General features: G+C 42.8%; 1 protein-coding gene across 1 annotated transcript in view; it reads left to right on the top strand.

The window, feature by feature from the left end:
* The window catches only part of TTC7A (tetratricopeptide repeat domain 7A), a 277,635-nt gene that overhangs the window by 112,336 nt on the left and 145,534 nt on the right, over positions 1–19,765 (top strand). The window contains exons 11-12 of the mRNA XM_018576308.1: positions 7,853–7,957; positions 17,676–17,793. Coding sequence (XP_018431810.1) covers positions 7,853–7,957; positions 17,676–17,793 — 223 coding nt within the window. The remainder of the gene's footprint in view (positions 1–7,852; positions 7,958–17,675; positions 17,794–19,765) is intronic.

Below are 19,765 nucleotides of genomic sequence, written 5' to 3'. Positions count from 1 at the left end.
ATATATATTTGTTTTTTCGTTATATTATATGATGGGATGCAGAAGAGGAGTACAAAGAGTATGATAGCAGGCAGCATGTACTGGATAGAGATTCATAGGGTATTACATCAATAGGTAGGTGCAGAAAAAGGGAAGGGTATACCAACGGGCAGTATATGCAGGAGAGGCGTGCAGAAGGTATGACAGCAGGTAGCATGCACAAAAGAAGACTGTAAATTGTATGACAGTGGGTGGCATGTACAGGAGAAGAGTGTGAAGGGTATGACAGCAGGCAGTAAGTGCTGGAGAGGATTTTAAGGGGTATGACAGCAAGCGGCATGAACAGGGGAAGAGTTTAGAAGGTACGATAGTGGGTGGCATGTACAGGAGAAGAATGTGGAAGGTATGACAGTGGGTGGCATGTACAGGAGAAGAGTATAGAGGTTATGACAGTGGGTGGCATGTGCCAGGGAAGAGTGTAGAGGGTATGACAGCAAGCAGTAAGTGCAGGAAAGGCAGCATGTACAGAAGAAGAGTATGGAGGGTATGACTGTAGTCAGTATATGCTGGAGAGGAACATAGATGGCATGACAGCAGTGAAACACCATGGAATATGATGGGGGCATGCAACCTCCTCCCGTCAAAACGTTTCCCTTTTTTTAGTATAGGGCAAGGAGGTAATAGAACCTTCGTTGGGTTTTAAATACTTCCTGCACCCCTAATAAATGCTTTGCCCTCGCTTCTTTTTCTTCTGACACCATACCAGAGCAAGAAGTAGGTGGAAATATTTCTTATGGGTTTTCAAACAGTAACAACCTGACAGAGGTTATAATCTCACTGTAATGAAAGTGTTTTTTTATGTGCTATCTTTGTCCTTGCAGGGGAAACTTCCATTTACTTCCTGTTTGGTCTGATATCCATCTAGAAACAAATCAGCAATCTTCATAACAATGACACAATTTGCAATTATTAGTTTACAGAGTTTCTAAGCCTTCTCCACTCTATCCAAAACTAAAAAAACTAACAACAAAAAACTAAACAGAATACTTTGGCAGGACTTCAGGGTTTAGGACTTTTACTTGCAGTAAAATATATTGCCATATGGTTGAGTTTAGGAAACCAAAGTTCAGCTTTAGGGCCGTTTCATTTCAGATGCACTGACACTGCGTTGGGCAAAGGTGCCTTGTTCAGCACAATCCCAACGCATAGACAAGGCAATTTGCCTTTTAAGTCAGTTCACACCACCAAGTTGCGATGGTGTGCAATGAAAAAAGTACTACATGCAGTACTTTTTTTTCACTGCAGGGTGTTGCAACTCACTATACCGCATGTGAAAATGCTGGGGTGAATAGACCTGAGTGAAATGTCAAGTTGTTGACAATTCAATAAAGTTAAACCAAACAAAAGTAAACCAAAATCAGTGCATTGTGCAGCTTCCCAACTGCACACACCAGTGTCCACGGGGCAATGTGCATTGCTGGTGTAAACGGACCTTAGAAATAGATCGCCATTACCATCAGTTTCCCTGGGAAGGGTTAAATATTACAAAACAACATATTTTCCCCACAGCTTGTTCATAACCCAGTGCAGTCACCAAAATGAGTCATATTCCACATGGATCATGTGAAACAATTACTGCTAGAATTGAGGCTTCCTTTTTGTGGTCTCCATAACTGTGTAGTGTTTTCAACTTATCACAGAATTGCACTCCAGCTGGAGTATCACATCATCCCACATGATTTGCTGAATACTGTAGGGTAGTAGCATTTGGGATTATGGATGCTGAATTAGTAAATGTGCTGTGAGTCTATATTTGCAACACTCACTTAACTAGCAAAGGGATTTCTAAAATGTGGAATTGAATTATCATACATTATTAAAAAGCAAACAGGAGGGCAGAAATGCAGGTGAAATACAGTGAAAGGTAAGTGTAGAATGAGCACCATGAAGTAAACTGCGTCGGTAGGGTTGAGATAATGGTCAGTTACACTTTACTTGGACTTTAAAATATTCCTATTAAAGAAAACCTGTGCTTTGTTCTTTCAGTAGTTTTGCTTTATTGCCCCATACTCCCTGTCCAGCACTGAGAGCTAAAGGAAATAGCCAGTACTTCCAGGTATGAAGGAGCATGTGACTCATTCCTTGTTATGAGCATGTGACTCGTTCACTTTATTCAGACGGTGGCCATCCGTCGACTACTGATGCACCCAACCCATCATTACGGATTAAGCGGTAAGGAGTGCAATGCGTACACGGATTGTTACTCGTTCCTTATTATATCACTAGACCAGGGGTCAGCAACCTGCGACTCTGGACCTGCATGTGGCTCTTTCATCCCTCTGCTGCGGCTCCCTGTCCAGAGGAGGAACTACCGCCGGGGCCTCGGAGCCTAAGGTTGTGGGGGGGTCCAGTGAGGACTTGTCCTGGGCACCCCCCCTGGTGAAATAAGCCACATCCCTAGTAACCGGCGGCGGTAGAGGAGAAGTGTGTGTCACATGCCCCACCCCCTGCAGTGCACACCATCTGGCTGGGATGCTGGCTGTGAGGCTTGGCAGGTGAGTCCGAATGAGGAAGGCAAGTCGGTTCCGTACGAGTGTAACTGCACACTCTGTGCTGCTATTTCATTTCATTAGAAACGTGGATTATAATGGGGATCATTACACTGTAATGTTGCCTATTATATTATAATCTATTTCTCTGATTAAATGATTAGACAGGGCCGCTATCAAAGTTTGTGACTAGGTTGGAATGTGTGACCAGTGCCGTAATCCCGCCCAGTTTTTGGGCGGTGGAATGTGTGACCACCTATAGGTCAAGCATTCCAACGCTTTCTCAGCTGTTCCAGGGCAGATTGGCATCGCAAATCATATGTGCAGGAGAACCGATCTGCCCTGGAACAGCTGTTCGGTTTTGTAATGTCACTTCTATCCGACTTTGTGAGTCGGGTGGAATGTGAGATTGCACTCACCGAGTCGGATAGAAGTGACATTTCAGGACCGAAAAGCTGTTGAACAGAAGTGAGGGGGTGAAGGAGGCCAGGCCCCAGCAGCAGCAGGTAAGAGGAGTTGGGAGGAGGTACAGGGAAAGAGACCCCGGCGAGCAGCCCACCTGAGGCCCTGCAGAGCCCACCATAGAGAGTCTCAGATGGGCTCTGCAGGATCTATGGTGTGCTCTGCATGGTCACTCTCTGGTGGGCTCTGCGGGGTCTCAGGTAAGTCCAGAGTCCAGTGCGTTACTAAGCGCACATATACCTATATACATGCTATATATAGCATAAAGGTAAAAAAACGATATATGCCGTGTTATCTTCATTTTAAATGTCAAAAGGGTTTTGTGGCTCCCGATGTTTTCTTTTCTGTGGGAAACGGGTCCAAATGGCACTTTGAGTGTTTAAGGTTGCTGACCCCTGCACTAGACCAATCATCACTGTTAATGTGTAGTGCGTAGTCTTATGCAAGCTGCAGCTTCAGTGACTTGTAGCTGATACATGGCTTTTATTTTAGTCTTGGTGGCCAAGTGGAGTGGTGTGGAGGCACAAGAAAGGTAAGTATATGGGTTTCTAGAGGTTTTACAAGCCCTGCATTCACAAAACACAGCTTAATGATAATGTAAATGTCATTATAGAGATATGAGGGTTGCTTAAGATTTACCTTTCAAATGGCGAGCTACATGAGATCTACTAACGCAAAAAAAAACCTCCCTTGCTCTCTCTCTCTCCTTGCTGTCTCTCCTCGCTCTCCTGGCTTTCTCTCCTTGCTCTCCCTCCTGGATGTCTCTCCTCTCTCTCTTGGCTGTCATTCCTCATTTTCTCTCCTGGCTGTCTCTCTTGGCTGTCTCTCCTTGCTCTCTCCCCTGGCTGTGTCTCCTTGCTCTCTCTTTCCTGGCTGTCTCTCCTTGTTCTGTCTCCTGTCTGTCTCTCCCTGCTCTCTCTCTCCTGGCTCACCTTGCTGTATGTTGCAACAGGCTGTGTAAACTAATATTCTTTGATGTAATACATAGCACATCAACCACCAGTAGCCACCAGAAAGGTGTCAGGGAGCTTGACTCAGCAGACTCAGGCTAATAGGTAATCATGTGTGCACAGCTAAATAAATATACCAAAATGGAACAAAGGGGCTGTCATTCACACCCTTCATGATCTACCAGCATCAGCTTTGAGAGCTACTGGTAGATCACGATCTACCTAACGGGCACCCCTGCTCGCCTAGTTGCTATTTATTGGCCGGGGCCTGCCCAATTATTTATTTATTTTATTTAAAATATATATATTTGTTTAAATGCTGATTACATTCTGAATGTGATAGCTGCCTGGCTATTATTTTTGAATCATTCACAGAGTACTAGTAAAGTAAGTAAAAAAAAAAAAAAAGCTTTATTTAGAATACTTGTTTTGGGTCAGTGAACCTGTGCGCAGATCAAACAAACCCTCATTCACCTCTGTAGCTATAGGCATTGTGGATACATTAATCTTCAAAGTTGACAACATTGGCACTAAAAGACTGGAGAAGATGGAAGTGGCAGGGAGAGATGAGTGCGGCACTGGAGGGGATAGCTATGGCAGGTAAATCTTCCATAATGTGCTAATATGCTGTGCAGATTACCAGATTATGGTTTAAATCTCCGGGGGGTATTTACAAAAAAAAACTTGCCTTTACTTCCGCTTTAGCACCCTAATGTTTAGGGCGTTTTGGATATTGGACAAAGCGTTTGGAAAAACAGATTTATAAGGCCAGCCAAATGTGGGAGCTACTAGAGATCGACATCTAAATATAATTTTATTCCTATCCGTAAAACACAGACAAGTGAAAGGTGATGAAGGAACACAATGATGGAGATCAATGTAGCTCTGCTTTGATGACACTGAAATGATTTTCATTTAAAACTCTGGAAAATGAAGTTGCTTCTGCTGTTATTTTTGGAGGAATTAAGATAAAGATTCTTCTTTTCTATTATAAAAGTATATTTGTCCAGGGATTTGCAGCTTTAATTTGCTGGCATTCGGAGGTGTGTTTACACAGTTCTGTGAAGCTCCGTTGAGGTAAGGAAGAGTTGAAGATGCTCACAGTGAAGACAGAATGGGTTAGAAGCAGCAGTGGGTGGGGGGTAGATCTGATAACCTATTGCTTCGTTCCCCTTCATTGTATCCATAGATGCAATGCCGTTTAGCAGCTAGAAAATGATTTCATGAATAAGGGTACCTTTGTGATAAAAATAACAAGAAGTAATTCTGAGGTGAGGGGGAGGAAAAGCAGACACCCTGCAGTTTCTTTGTTATGTGAGGGGAAACATCCTCCTACTTTGTAGGGAGTGTATTGCGATTTTGAACATTTTTATTTATTATAGCAAGGAATTAAAAAAATACAATATTTAAACTAGTAATTTTCTTTTTTAGTGAGGTAAATAGAATTACTATATATTATTTTTCTGTATTCTCCTTTTCAGCCAACAGGTCAAGCTTTGAGCTTTCTTTCATGTGTTTTCCAGGCTCTCCTGTTGAAAAAGATAAGCTGCTGTTTACAAAGCTCAATAGCTGAAATTGACACAGATACTTATAAAAGGAAATATCTAGGGGGTTTTTCACTAAAAAGCTGAAGGATCCAGCCCTTGCTTCGGCTGATATTTCAGCTCTCCTCAGTCGAACCAAAGGGTTGATGTACGGGCTATTCACAATAGCGACCGAGCAGCTTAGCCGAGCTGAAGGCACATGCTTCAACTCGACTGAGTTGAAGTGACAGTCTAAGCGGGAGAACAGCCTGCCTTCGCCCTCACATGACAGCAGGGCGGAGCCAGCTGTGATCTCACGGCTGGCTCCGCCCAGTTGTAATGACAGATCAGCGTCCACAAATGACCTTGGGATGCTGATCTGTCATTAAACAATAGCAACTGGGCGGAGCCGGCCTGACTTCATGGCCGGCTTCGCCTAGTTGCTATTTATTCTCTGTTTAATCAGTGTTTATAACATTGAAAGTGCTGTCTATTACAACCAAATCGCTTAAATGGACTAGACTTTTGTTACATGCTTCTGTAGCTCAACATCCCTCTTCAATATCAACAGATAATTGAACACAGGGTACTGGGACTACTCAGGCGATTCTCCAATGGATTCACATGTAGGCTTACATCATCATTGAAAGAATAGTATTTAATTGTGTAATACAACACATCTTAAGTAGGTATATGGGAAATATTTAATTTGATGTATCACAGCAGACGACTTCTACATTTCCCCCACCATTGAGTACTTTGGCACGTTCCACTCATATGTCAAATGACTAATATCCACACGTTATCTCATCTGATGGGGTCAGCGCTATATTGTACATGTTTCGCAGTCAAGACAAACCACTTTGCCTATTACAAGCAGTCAAACACGATTTCAGTTTTGCAATCTTAACATGATCCTTGTAACTGTAAGGATTTCTGAGTTGCATTGACGATGCATTGAGGATAATAGAGGATGTTGAGAGTTACAGATGGATGAAAATATACTGTAGCCAAGTGAGGTGGCTTTACCAGTGCCTTTTGGGGAAGATACATTCGTGCAGTGGGCATTCCTGGAGTGAATCCACAGGATGGCATTCGTAGTAACAGTAAGCAGTACAGACAGACCCAGGCCATCAGACAGGACCAAGGTCAGGGAAAGACAAAAGGGAGGTCAGAAACTAGTAGTGTACATCTGGGTATCAGACAAGGAGCAAGGTCAGGTTAGAGGACGTAATCAGCAACAGGCGATCCAAAATTAACAATGGAGAATATAGCTTCCAGAGCAAGAACTCTATAATGGACAGCGCGTGTCTGTCTCTTTAAAACTGCAACAACCATTCAGACTTCTGGCTGACATAGGAAACACACTTAGGATCTCACTTTACCCATGCCTTTAAAGGCAGCTGTTTTGAACTGTCATGTCAATATGTAAATTAGTTTAGTTTACACCATAAAAGCTGGCTGCATGGAATTTGTATGTTATACCTGGGTTTGCATATGCTTTCATTATAATGTATCTAAACCCAAGAATAAAGATGTAAAATATTGTGTCTTACCAGTCCTTAGATGTGGTAGCTCCAATCGTTTTCTTTTTTTGCAGGTTTTTCCCCCTTTATTTCTACCTATTAATCCTGCAAATAACACACTTCCGGTCCCAAGGTGACAACATTTACTTACTATACTGTATCTATGGAAGAGCAACATTGCCACTATAAGACACAGTGAAGGGAATTTATCAAAACTGGGGCATACAAAATCTGGAGCAGTTGTGCATGGCAACCAATCAGACTCTATCTTTCATTTTCAAATCTTAACTGAACAAACTGAAGAGAGAAGCTGATTGGTTGCCATGCACAGCTGCTCCAGATTTTGTCTGCTCCAGTTTTAATAAATTCCCCCCAACGCGTTTGTACTACAGAATACCTTCCTCTCCTCCTCTCCATGACAAAGGGGATGTGTTCTGTACTCCACAGAGAGAGATGGGGACCACACTAACTGATAAGAGCACAGCAAAGGTAGAATGCACAATTTATCAGCTCCCTGGATTTCTGACAGGATCAACCTGTTTGTTTTTTTTTTACTAATCTAACAGATTTAACATAGCACCTTCAATAGTATATTTAACACACCAAAAGGGAACAAATGAGAGAGAAGTCCATGATAAGGTTTACATACACCTGAAATGTTTCTGTTTTTTTCACAGACATAAAACATACTGGCAGGTGAATTGGGAAGTGTTTAGTATGCTCTGTAAAAAGCTGCAAAATATGGTGGCAGTCTAAAAACTTTATAAACGAAATATGCATCTCTATGTGCGTGTGTACAAATAATGATTAATGGCTTCTCTGGCTTTGAATGTCTAATCCTTTCTTCACCTTTCCTCCTACAGTATGCCTATGCTGTGTCAGTGCTGAGAGAGTGCTGTAAGCTGCGTCCCACAGACCCAACTGTTCTGCTCCTTGCTGCCAAGGTCTGCATTGGGCCACTTCATTGGGTAAGTCAGCTGAAGAAAGGGATCTTACATAATGCATTAGGCAGCGCAGTGTGCTTCCAGAGTGTTTAAAAATAGGTACAGAATTTACATCTGGAGAAGGATTTGCTGGAGGTGCATTTATTAGAAGCAGAAAATGTAAAGGATTACTGCAGAAATACAAAACAACAGCAATGACGGCTCAGGAAACTGCATTCTGCCTTTCTAGCAGTAATTAGACTTTGTAAAACCCAAAAACATAAGCCTTGCACCAGAAAACCTGCGCTCAATATTTGAAGCCTTCCATGGCGTCACACCTTTAGGTGCCCATACACTGCACGATTCTCGTACGAGAATCGCGGGAAATCCCGCGATCGTACGAGAATCGTGCAGTGTATGGAAGGCGTGCGACCGTTTCTACTGTACGGTCGCACATCTTTTGTATATCGAGCATGTTGGAAAACCAGCCGAGAATCGTACGATCACTGAGAGATCGAGAGATCACTGCCGAACGGGCCGGTGTGCGCATGCGCACACTGCCCGTTCAGCATTGCAGTCATCGGAAGCCCACCCCTCAGGGGGGCGGGCTTGCGATGATTGCAGGTACGATCTGCCTGTCCAATATGGGCAGATCGAACGTTTTGTACTTTATAACCCTCACAAGACAAAAGTCTTGCGAGGGTTGTAAAGTGTATGGGCACCTTTAGCCAGGTGGGAAGTTTCTGTCTCTGGTTGGCCATTACTTTATGAGCCATCCAGAGGAAGACACTATCTGCTCACCGGCAATTTGCAGATGCAGTCAGTGGAGGTTATACAGTAGGAGGGTCAGATTGGGAGGTCCTAAACGTTTTGCACACGTCAATAAAAAATGAATCAGAAGCGCCAAACGATGACCAACAAATGAAGGATAGTTGCGGGTGAGGATTACTAGGGGTGCTGCCCCACTTCAGCCTGGGAAGCTGTAATACTGTGGGAGAAAACAAAAGAGAAGGGCGCCCACCCTAGTGTAGATTCTTTTTAATATTGTATATTGAGGTAACAATAAAAACATACTCACAAAAGTGAATCAAGACAGAAGTGTATAAGGTAAGCCAGAATGACATCTGAAACAAGCTGCACAGAAGATTGTGTGATAGCACAGGACTCCTTACGATGACGCGTTTCGGTTCAGATCTGACGAAGGGGGCGTGGCCCCGGAAACGCGCCATCATAAGGAGTCCTGTGCTATCACACAATCTTCTGTGCAGCTTGTTGCAGATGTCATTCTGGCTTACCTTATACACTTCTGTCTTGATTCACTTTTGTGAGTGTTTTTATTGTTACCTCAATATACAATATTAAAAAAGAATCTACACTAGGGTGGGCGCCCTTCTCTTTTGTTTTCTCCCACAGTTTTGCACACGTCATTTGCTGCATAGGTGCTTTTACTAAAGTCATTATTCATTATTAAGACAGCACTAATGATAATGGCAAAATTACTGTTGGAAAAATTGTGCTCACCATCTTGCTCACTGAGCTGCTTAAAGCATAACTCCTGCCAAAAGTAAAAATATAAAATGAATAGCCCAGCACAATACAAAAGGTGTTCAATGTTTACAAACTCAAAAACTGTAGAACCAGCACACGATGATCTTCCAAAGAAATTCAAACTTTATTCCACATGCATCTATACAAAGAACAACCGTTGACGTGTTTCTGCTTTACTCAGCCTTAGTCATAGCTGGTTGTGATCTAACACCAACCCCACTAAAATAAAATTTAATCACATGGACTGTTTATTAGATATAGGTACTCCTAAGTGTTTCTCCCTGCCCTGTCTGGCGTGCAATTTTTGTGGGGTTGGTGTTAGATCACAACCAGCTATGACTAAGGCCGAGTAAGGCAGAAACACGTCAGCGGTTGTTCTTTGTATAGATGCATGTGAAATAAAGTTTGAATTTCTTTGAAAAATCCTCGTGTGCTTATTCTACAGTTTTTGAGCCTATCATTCTAGAAGAGAGTCATCCGTGCACCGAGTGTGGATTGCGAGGACACATGATAGGGGTGAGCTGTGCGCTTTGTGTTTTTAGTGTCCAATGTTTACAGTTTGCTTTCTTTCTAAAGCAGCCACAGCCTGAGTAGAAAAGCCTGTGTCCTCCCAGCAAAGCCTGTAGAAAAGCCTTTGTCCTCCCAGCATAATGCAAATTGGGACTGTTATTCTCTGAGGGTAAGCAGTAATCTCTGCTTTTAGCAATTGCTCCCCAATTAGCAGAGAGCATGCGCTTTGCCAATTGCAGAGCTATATGTCTGACTAAGCATGGAGTGTGTCCGACCTCTGCAGAGGGTCAACTGAAAGCAGAAGGGGAAATTAGAGATCAAAGGGGTCCCATACAAAATTTTGCTATGGGGCCCTGTGATTTCTAGTTACGCCCCTGATATGATCGATAGACATGCTCAATGTATGCCTCCTTTACTCTCGATGTTTCTGCTTTCTTTGAAGCTTAGGTTAATATGGCAGCAATATCTCACACATGTTTGAGAGTGGCTGTACACTAGTGGACTCATACGGGATCTTGCACATTATCACGCAACACAGTTCGCATTAATGTGTGTACTTTAAATCACTACAGAAGATCACAAAAGTGTAATTCAAGCATGTAAAGTTATCCTTTATACATGCAGACAGTTACAGCTCATTGTTTCATTCAATCAAACTCAGTGTTTCTTCATTTGCAACCTATGTTAGCTTTCTGTAGACCTCCCAATCACAGCCTCCCCATCTGAAACAGATCGATTAAAATCGATCTGTTTCAGATGGATTAAAATTTTCGTTAATATGGTAGTCGTGAAGAAGCTGGTAATGTCATGCTTCTGAACAGTAATAATGTTTACCTGCAGTTGAGCCATTAATCTGTAAATGTTTGATGTGCTTTAGTGCTGTTTCTGCTTTGGGGACATGTCTGTGACAATAGGTAATAAATGATGTTTACGGAGTTGATTATTTTGCTGTTCTGGTTCTCAATATCAAATTTGTTAGATAGGCGGAACTGGGCTTTAACAAAACCTGTCGGACAGCATTTCTGCTGATAAAATAAACAGATGCTGCACCCTCATGAGCTGCTGATAATTTGCTGTAAAGTTTACCATTCCAAGGCTTTAATGAGAACAATCTTTGCTACAGGATTTGAACTGCATCAGGGTTTGCATAACAAGCAACCACATAGCGATCTGCATGTAGCTATTGTCAGCATGTCCTAAAGCTTGCCCACATTATATGCTGGGTGATGTGATTAGCTGTGTATGCATATGTACGGCTTAAGATGTTGTCCATGGGATTTTGTTTGCATCAGAACTGCTTTTTCCCCAATACGAATCAATAGGAATGCAAAAGCAGCTTGATGCACCTGAGAAGAAGGTCAACTGCAGGTCAGAAAGATGCCAGAAAGGTCTCAGGTGATACTTGTAAGCTTCTCAAACTAATCTCAAAGGCAAGCTGTGTTTGCCCATTTACACAATTACCAAGAAGTTGTTTACCAATGGTGGATGTACAGTGGGTCAGAGCGGGTGGCAGCCTGGATGCCAGTAATCTCAGAGAGACCCTTTACACTGTTAGGCTGGAAAAGTACCCCACTGCCACAGATTAATATAATGAGGAGGCAATAAGACCAACAGATGACTAAATGTGTGGCTTTAAGAGGACCTGCCTTTCCCACCACAAACTTTATTACGTTAAACCATGATAGTGGGGTGATTTCTTTTTACTAACTGGCACTTAGTAGAGAGTGAGAGGGTGGGCAGGATAGATGCGTCCAGCAACAATCATCTATCCCAAACCACTTGTAATCGGCTGACTGCTGCTGACAGAAGTGGCCGCTGCAACCCTCTAATTTACTTACGATGGGTACAGCGGCTGCATCTGTACACTTGATATTCCTGCCACATGAACCCATATGTTCTTGCCGTAGGGATCCAAGATCACTAGGAATGCACTGAATTTTCAGCCGAAAATGATACAATGGGCAAAATGCTGATAGTACCAAAATGTCCGAAAGTGCAGTGCATCCCTAGCTTCTCCTCCCCGCTGGGCGCTGGTCTGTGTCCTCTCCAATCTCGCTATTCTCCCCCACCTGTGTCGGCAAAAGAGATCGGAGGGGACACATAGCCGATTCAGCTGCCAGCACCCAGTGAGGAGGAGAGAAGCTGTCAGGAGGCCAAGCAGGGAGGAGACAGCTGTCACAGGAGGCCGAGCTCTCTTCCCACACTGCCCTGCTTGGCCTACTGTGACAGACAGAGCAGTCAGGATAGACAACGGAGTACAAACACTCAACGATCGTTATGGACCGCTGAGTGTTTGTAAATAATTGAGGACATTGTAAGCTTACTGTGTCCCAAGGTATGATTGAACAGGAAGTGCTCTACATCACTTTCTGTTCATTCATGATTGTGGACATAGTAACTGATACTATCTCGCAGTTTATAAATCGAGAGACCTCAGTATAGAGGCTTTCTGGTTATACATAACAGGGGCTGCAGAAAAAGAGATTTAGGACCCTGTGTCCTCAATCTCTTTCTCTATTTTAAAAGGAAAATATCAGGGGTCTGTTTAGACCCCTGATATTTCTCCAAAGCACCCACAGTAAATAGAATAAAAAATAAAATAATACAAAAATAATTTTAAAAAGATTTAAAAGGTTGGGGGAAAAAAGTGTGTTTTGGTTTCGACCTGACACATTTGTTAATTTTATTTTCAGTCTAAAAATTTAATTTCAGTGCATCCCTACAGAACAGCCCGTGTGAATGGGGCCTTAAAAGGATAAGTGCATATTTCCTTATCATATGACATAAGTTGGCGGACACACAGTAGCGATACAACTGTTCTCCTGGTATGTGCCAACCTGGGCAAGGAGGAGCTTGTGTCATGTGTTGAGGTGCGTTGCCTTAGGCAGCACATTCAATCAAATAAAAAAATGGGTCTTGCTGTGTTTTTTTTAAATGTGGTGCACTACTATGTACAGAGCATTAGCAACACATTTGATAAAAGGGATATCTTGCACTCATATATATAAAAGCATGAAGAGCTTTTTGTGTATATGCTGATCTAAATTCCTCAATGCACTTTCATGACCATTGACAAGCAATACAGTTGGGTAAAACATCAGCATTCGGAGATGGAAATGTTGCATGCTTCAGGCTGATGATGGAGAGAAATTCACCATAACGCATCCCACACCCAGGACACGTATGGAGAAGAGCGAGGTACCATCTGAAGCTCGAAATGCACTGCATTTTGGACTGCATTTTCTGAATGTTAACAGTTCACATGCTATTATATATGTGAGTGCAATAACTTATTTTTAATAAAGGTGTTTAATATTACTACACTAGAGTCTAGACCAGTGTGCTTTCTCTTTTCCCTTATATCTCTTCTAAACAATTTCCATTTATGCGTTTCAGCTGTGTATTTAGTTGCTAGAACGGAGAAGGGAGCGCCCTTTCATTTTGTGTGCATGAGTCATGGATTTGATGTGGATGTATCACAGATGGACAGCTTTTGGACATCCTGACGGTTTAAGCATTCTACTAACTACTGTTTTGGATCGTTCCCCATTGGCATTCCATAGCTTTGGGTCAGCCATTTTGTGTTAACTATCAGAGCAGAAGTCTGTGCAATATCAGAGGTGTTTATTGCTACAGAGTAAAGTCCGAGGAATGCATCAGCTTTATACCTGCCAAATGTAGACTTTTAGAGGACACGCTGACATCACATTGGCCTTTGCCCAACAATGATCTTAAATGCGTTGTTTGTGACTTTTGTGCCATATATGCAGCAGTATTTGTCATTCCTGAACGGCTCTTGGATAGAAATTCATTTGCAGAGAGAATTATTTGAAGGAGATAGAGGTCATAAAAGACTAACAATCTTAGGTCTGTTCCACTGTTTACACAGCACGGCATTTATAATATGGCATTTGTAAACTATATTTACATTGTTTTTGCAAACACAATGCAGCTTTATTCTGCACAGTAAAGCAAATATGCGTTAGCAATCTTCTATCGGACCTCTAACTCCTAATATGAAAGTTCCTGGCTGGCCTCACCCTCTCCTGCCTACTGGTCTAGCTATTGCTTAGTGAGCCTGTGCATAACAATATATTGAAACGGCCACTTGTATGCTTGGGAAACCTAGGTGATGCAGGTGCATAAGCCCCTGTTCACACCTAGGCGTTTTTACGCTCAAAGCAGAGTGCGACAAAACTCTCAACACAAGAAATCCCATTAATTTCAATGGCCTGTGTTCACATCTGAGAGTTTTGTCTCAAGCTGTAAAATGCCAAACTCTGGAAAAAGTTCATGAGCTTTTTGGGGGCAGATTACAGCCTGTTTGGACACATAGACTTCAATGTAAACACCTGAAAACGTGCAACAAAGTGTTTTGCGCGTGCTTTGTCCATTCACGCAATGTATTTGAATCTGCTCCCTAAAACTTGCTTTTCCATGTGCTCGTGTCTAATGCACGCAAAAATGTGCAATGCACACTAGACGAGACACTAAACAAAACATACGCTAATGTGTGCAAAAACGCTAACACTTAGGTGTGAATGGAGCCTTAGGTGACTGAAATACAAGGTGATACTTCTTCTTTAAAGAGACACTGTCACCTTACCAATATGCCCCCACATACTCAATTTTCCTTTACCCACCACAGTTCTGTGTTCTTCCACAGCCTGCAAAGATACCCAGCACTTCCAGGTATGGAGGAGCATTTGACCTGATCCCCTGTGATGATGCCTGAGCCTGGCAGCTAATCACTAGGCCTGAGCACTGTGACATGACCAGGGGAGTGGATTCACTGCTTCCCCAGGTTGTCAACACGATTTTTAACGCTGGATGCAGAGAATCAGGGAGCTGCAAGAGTGCGCAGGTAAGGTGAGTATGTTTGGGCCAGGTGATTTTCTCTCCAAAGACACTGTCACTTTGCCTTGCATGGTCAAGGTGATAGTGTCTCTTTCAAGCTTCATTCAAATGGTTTAGCTGTCTTTGTGAAATCCTTTTGATGCACGTTGTGCTGCATGGTGACAAGGCAACCTATTTATTTGAATGGGATGCATAACGCACCAAAAAGGTGCATATAGGATTGTCGACTGCACAACGCAATTCAATGTGCACGAGTGCATTGAGAAGGCGTGTTGGGGTACCATTTAGAAGGAATTGCATTGCCCCAACATGGGATACTGTGTGTTACGGCAGATGTGTAAATGAACCCTAATGCCCATTTTTTTTTTAGCTCTCCAACTCTACATCGTTAGCTGTCTCACATATAAATTTTCACAGCTCTCAAATATGGATCTCACATTTTACAACGTGTTGTTTTTAATGAGGGCTTAAAATTCCATGAGTCTTTAGAACCTGTCGATAGGTGCAGCCAATAATAATCAAAGTTTCCGTTCTCTCACTGCGGGAAGACTGCAAGTTAGACTTCTAATGATGCTTGCTTGTTAAAGGTGAATTAATGCCTGGATTTCATGCTCCAGTTCTAGTGATTTCCATCGCGGCCACATTAATGTGCATCTGGCATACAGGATGTTCCTAGGTGCACTATTGTTGCAGATTTCACACTGAGGCTCCTGAAAGAGCTACACGTGTGGGAAGCAGGTGAAACGAGGACACTGGAATACGCTGACTCTATCACCCGAGCGCTGGATTTTGCAGAAATTAATAACAGCATGAAGTAGTCTCTTGATAAAACAGATTTAAAACTGACTGTTGTTCAGCTATTATGCATTTGTGGTCTCTGCACAGTGGAACCTAAATGCAAATATAAAGTCTATGTGGTTATATTAAGAAGGCATACATGCTAATGTCTGCAGAGCAAAAACTCGGTGCTTGTAAAGTGGAACTCCAGCCAATGCTTTTTTTTTTTGTAGAACTACAGATATGATACAGAAATTATATGATATACATTGTTAATTTTTAATGAAATTTATGCAAATTCCTGGATTTGACTTGCTATCAGCCTTTTGCAATCCCCTGGGGGCAGGACTGGGAGTCAATCAGATATACTGCATGCAAATATGCTAACAAGTAGAATGATGATAGAAGAGAGAAGTGTGAGCAGAGGGAAGACCTTATCAGTTTGCTGCTCTTCTTTACCTGTCCAGTCAGCAGGCTGGGGCGGAGAGAAGATTGAAGGTGGTAGGGAAGTTTGACTTGCCCAAGTCAGCAGTATTTAGTTGTGCATTTAGTTGCAATACAGGGCCTTGTTCTCCAGGTGCAATGCTGCTGCCCCACTGGTCTTGCCTCAATCAAAAAACATCTCTCATACGAATTCAGTCCAGGGGTGGGTGAACATTTTGTATGTATTATCCCCAGATGTTTAAGATTATAATATGATTATTGTTTAAATTAGTTTTCCATTGATTTTGATGTCGGTGATCCTGTGCTTCACAAATTCTCCTTTTTTATGGAAAAAAGGAAGGTTAAAGTAAGGTTAAAGTAAGGTTAAAGTACAGGGGCGTAGTGGTTAGCGCTTCTGCCTTGCAGCACTGGGGGTCCCTGGTTCGAATCCTGGCCAGGTCACTATCTGCAAAGGAGTTTGCATGTTCTCCCTGTGCTTGCGTTGGTTTCCTCCGGGTACTCTGGTTTCCACCCACATGCCAAAGACATGCTGGAAGGTAAATCGGCCCTGTATGTATGCATGGGATATAGGGACCTTAGATTGTAAGCTCCATGAGTATGTAAAAGCGCTGTGTAAATTGTCAGCGCTATATAAATATCTGTAATAAATAAGGTTAAATTTTGCATCACGTCCCTCATTCCAAGTACTCATGAAGTGTGAACATGACTCTGTCTAAGAATTGGCACCATTGGCACAAGGTTCCTGCTATTTTCTGCACTAGCTAGAAATCTGAAACTAGATTAATTTGGTTACCATGGGCTCAAATTCTTTAACATTGGAACGAATCCCATTTAGCATTGCAATGCAGTTGGTATGGTTTGGGCCAAACCATCCAAACAGCTTAAAACTCTGGTAACAAAGTGACATTGGTTTTGAAAAGAAACACAGGGGATTATTTATCATGCTTTTACCCTGGATACACATTTTTAACAGTCTATTAGAAAAATAAGTGAATCTTGATTGAAAGCTTTGTGAATCTTGGGTGAACAAATTGATAAATAGACCCCACAGAGAATTATTTGCTTCTCAACTATGGTAATAGCAAGCACTTTGTAGAGTCTGCTCTTAGACAAAATTTTCATTTTAAAAAATCTGGCTGACAGGTTTACGTTAAGATAACTAAATACATTGCATATCCAATATCATAAATCTTGGCAACTTTGGGTGCTATTTTGCTCCCTGTGGGGCATACCAGGTCACTGCAGATGACTTTTGGGGACCTTTGTTGGAGGAAAAGGCTGTTGGCTGAGTGGAAGATATTGTTCCCCTGCGTGATCTTACCAAGAGATCAGAAGAACAAAGTGGTGATAGGTATCTCCCATGTACCCCCACTCGTAAACCTAATAAATCCTTTAATATTAGCCAGTTCCATTTACACAGAATTCAGGAGAGAAGCAGAGATGGAACAGGGCAGCATTGACACAAGGGTTGGCGAAATAACTGACTGCAGAGAATTGTCAGGGAAAAAAAACGTTATCACATACTGGCATGTAGGCTGCGGGTACAAAATAATGCTATATAGACAACAGATGCCTTAGGGCTCCTCCAGTTGACATGTTTATTTTTGGTTCCTTCCTTTTATTGTAGTTAGAAGAAGGGGAGCGGTTCGCAAAACAAGTGACAGACATGGGAGATGAAGCAGGAGAGTCGCTCGCAAAAGGATTCCTGGCACTGGGACTGGTGTACAGCTTGCAAGCTACTGATGGTAATATCCTCTCTCTTCAGTTGTTTTCCTTTCTGTCTCTGTAAAAATATAAAATGCAGCTTTACCCTTAAAGAGGACCTGCACTGTGGAAGCTGTGCCCAAAAAAAGGCAAGCAGGGGGCAAAGGATTAGTTACCAGTATTGCCTGCAGGTTCTCTTCTCTTTTTTCCCAATTAATTATTTACCATGCCTTGTTCATCACTATGTCTCTGTGTGGAGGTGGGCATCTTGGCAGAGAAGCATGATTTTGATCCCTTATATCAGATCGACCCCCCTAAACACTAGTAATCTGATTACTGGTGGGGTAATATTCAAGAAGTAGCAGTAGTTGTGATGGAAGCACAAATCCACAGAATTAATTAAGTTGCAGCAGGGAGACTTTTGCATTGCAGTCCTTTAGGAACAGCTTCCCCTCCACTTAGAAGAACATTCAAAATCCCACTTCAGATCTTGTGAGACTAGCAATCTATGGCACAGTGCCTTATATCATCCCACAATGCAGATATTCAACTATGAGGTGCGTGCAAGCAAGTGAGTTCCTCGGCACAGGAAGTGCACTTCTATTTTTTGGAAGGAATTCCAGACAAATGGTATATTTCTTAATTGTACAGTACAGGACACAGGCTTAGTCGACTTAGAGGGGTGGGTTATATGCAGCTACCTGTAGGTGACTGGACTTTGCCAAATAGAGTTGTTAGGACAGCCCCATATTTCTCCTCCCAGTTCTAGCAATCCTTAGTTGTTTGTGTCCTAGGCTATTGATATATTTTCTCTATTGAGCGGGGATTTGGTTTCTGTACCAATATCTACAGATTCTTCTATAACGTTTCCCTTAACTGTTCTATAGCCACTGGGGCTGCCTTTGCAACTTCCAGATTGGTGCCCCTTGGCATAGCCTCAGGTACTGAACCCAGACGCTGCCAGAAGGTAAACAAGTGGGCAGCCAGTAATGTTGCTTCAGGCACTGGATGCAGTACATTGAGTTAGCCACAAGGTGCTACATAGGTCCAGGGCTGTGGCAATATCCAACATGGTGAGACCCTGTCCTTGCAGACCCCTCAGGGGTATACCCGTCTGAAGTGGGTGAAGATTCAAGGGTTTATCTCCCTGTTTCTGGCCCATGTGGCCACTTTCATGAGTGTGGTAAGTCAAGGGCCTGGCCGTTTAAAAACCTAGGTACCTCTGTGCCTGCTCTCCATGTCCTGGTGGGAACATGAACTGCATACTCAAGTTTCACTGCCAGGGGTACAGCACGCGACACTTTTAAAAAACTGTCACTGCCATATATGAGGATGATGAGTCACTCTACTGACTTTGGCGCATTGTTGGGTGACATTAGGGTAGCTTGGTGTCATTCATGTATCTTTAGACTGTCCAGGGTACTTGTGCACCGCACATCCTGAGCTGGCTAAGGGCCATCGGTCCCAGCATGGATGCATCCTCCTCTGCTACTCCTGCTCTCTGGCTTACAAGGTACAGGCTCTGTTTGCACGCATTCGTACCCACAACCTATTGTCTACTGGCACCACAGAGTCTGTTAACACCTTCCTACCTGCTGCATTGGTCATAAGTACACAGTTGGGCAAGTGTACTTCTCTGCCACAGGTTTTTTTCAACATTCAGATTACCTCTTCTGCCTGAAGGTTCTGGCAGAGGGTTCACTGCTTCTTTTTCCACCATTTCCAGGTGGATTATAAAGGTAATTGTTCAAACCTATTCTTTGCGGGATAGGGTTCCACCATTCCCGGTTAGGACACACTGCCAGGTTCGTTGGTGCCTTTTGGGCTTTTTAGCATTAGGCATCTGTTTTACAGAGTTGCAGACCATCACCTGGTCTTATTACACATTTGTTGAGTTCTACCAGGTGGATGTACAGGCCTCCTCTGATGCCAGCTTCAGATGCGAGGTACTACAGGCTGCTGTTCATGTTAAGGGTCCTTAACTCCTTGTTTCTTTGTGGGTGTTTGTTTGCT

The sequence above is a fragment of the Nanorana parkeri genome, unplaced genomic scaffold, assembly GCF_000935625.1.
Source record: "Nanorana parkeri isolate BGI_ZX_2015 unplaced genomic scaffold, ASM93562v1 scaffold63, whole genome shotgun sequence".
Taxonomy (NCBI): Eukaryota; Metazoa; Chordata; class Amphibia; order Anura; family Dicroglossidae; genus Nanorana; species Nanorana parkeri.
This window is presented reverse-complemented; position numbering and strand designations above follow the sequence as displayed.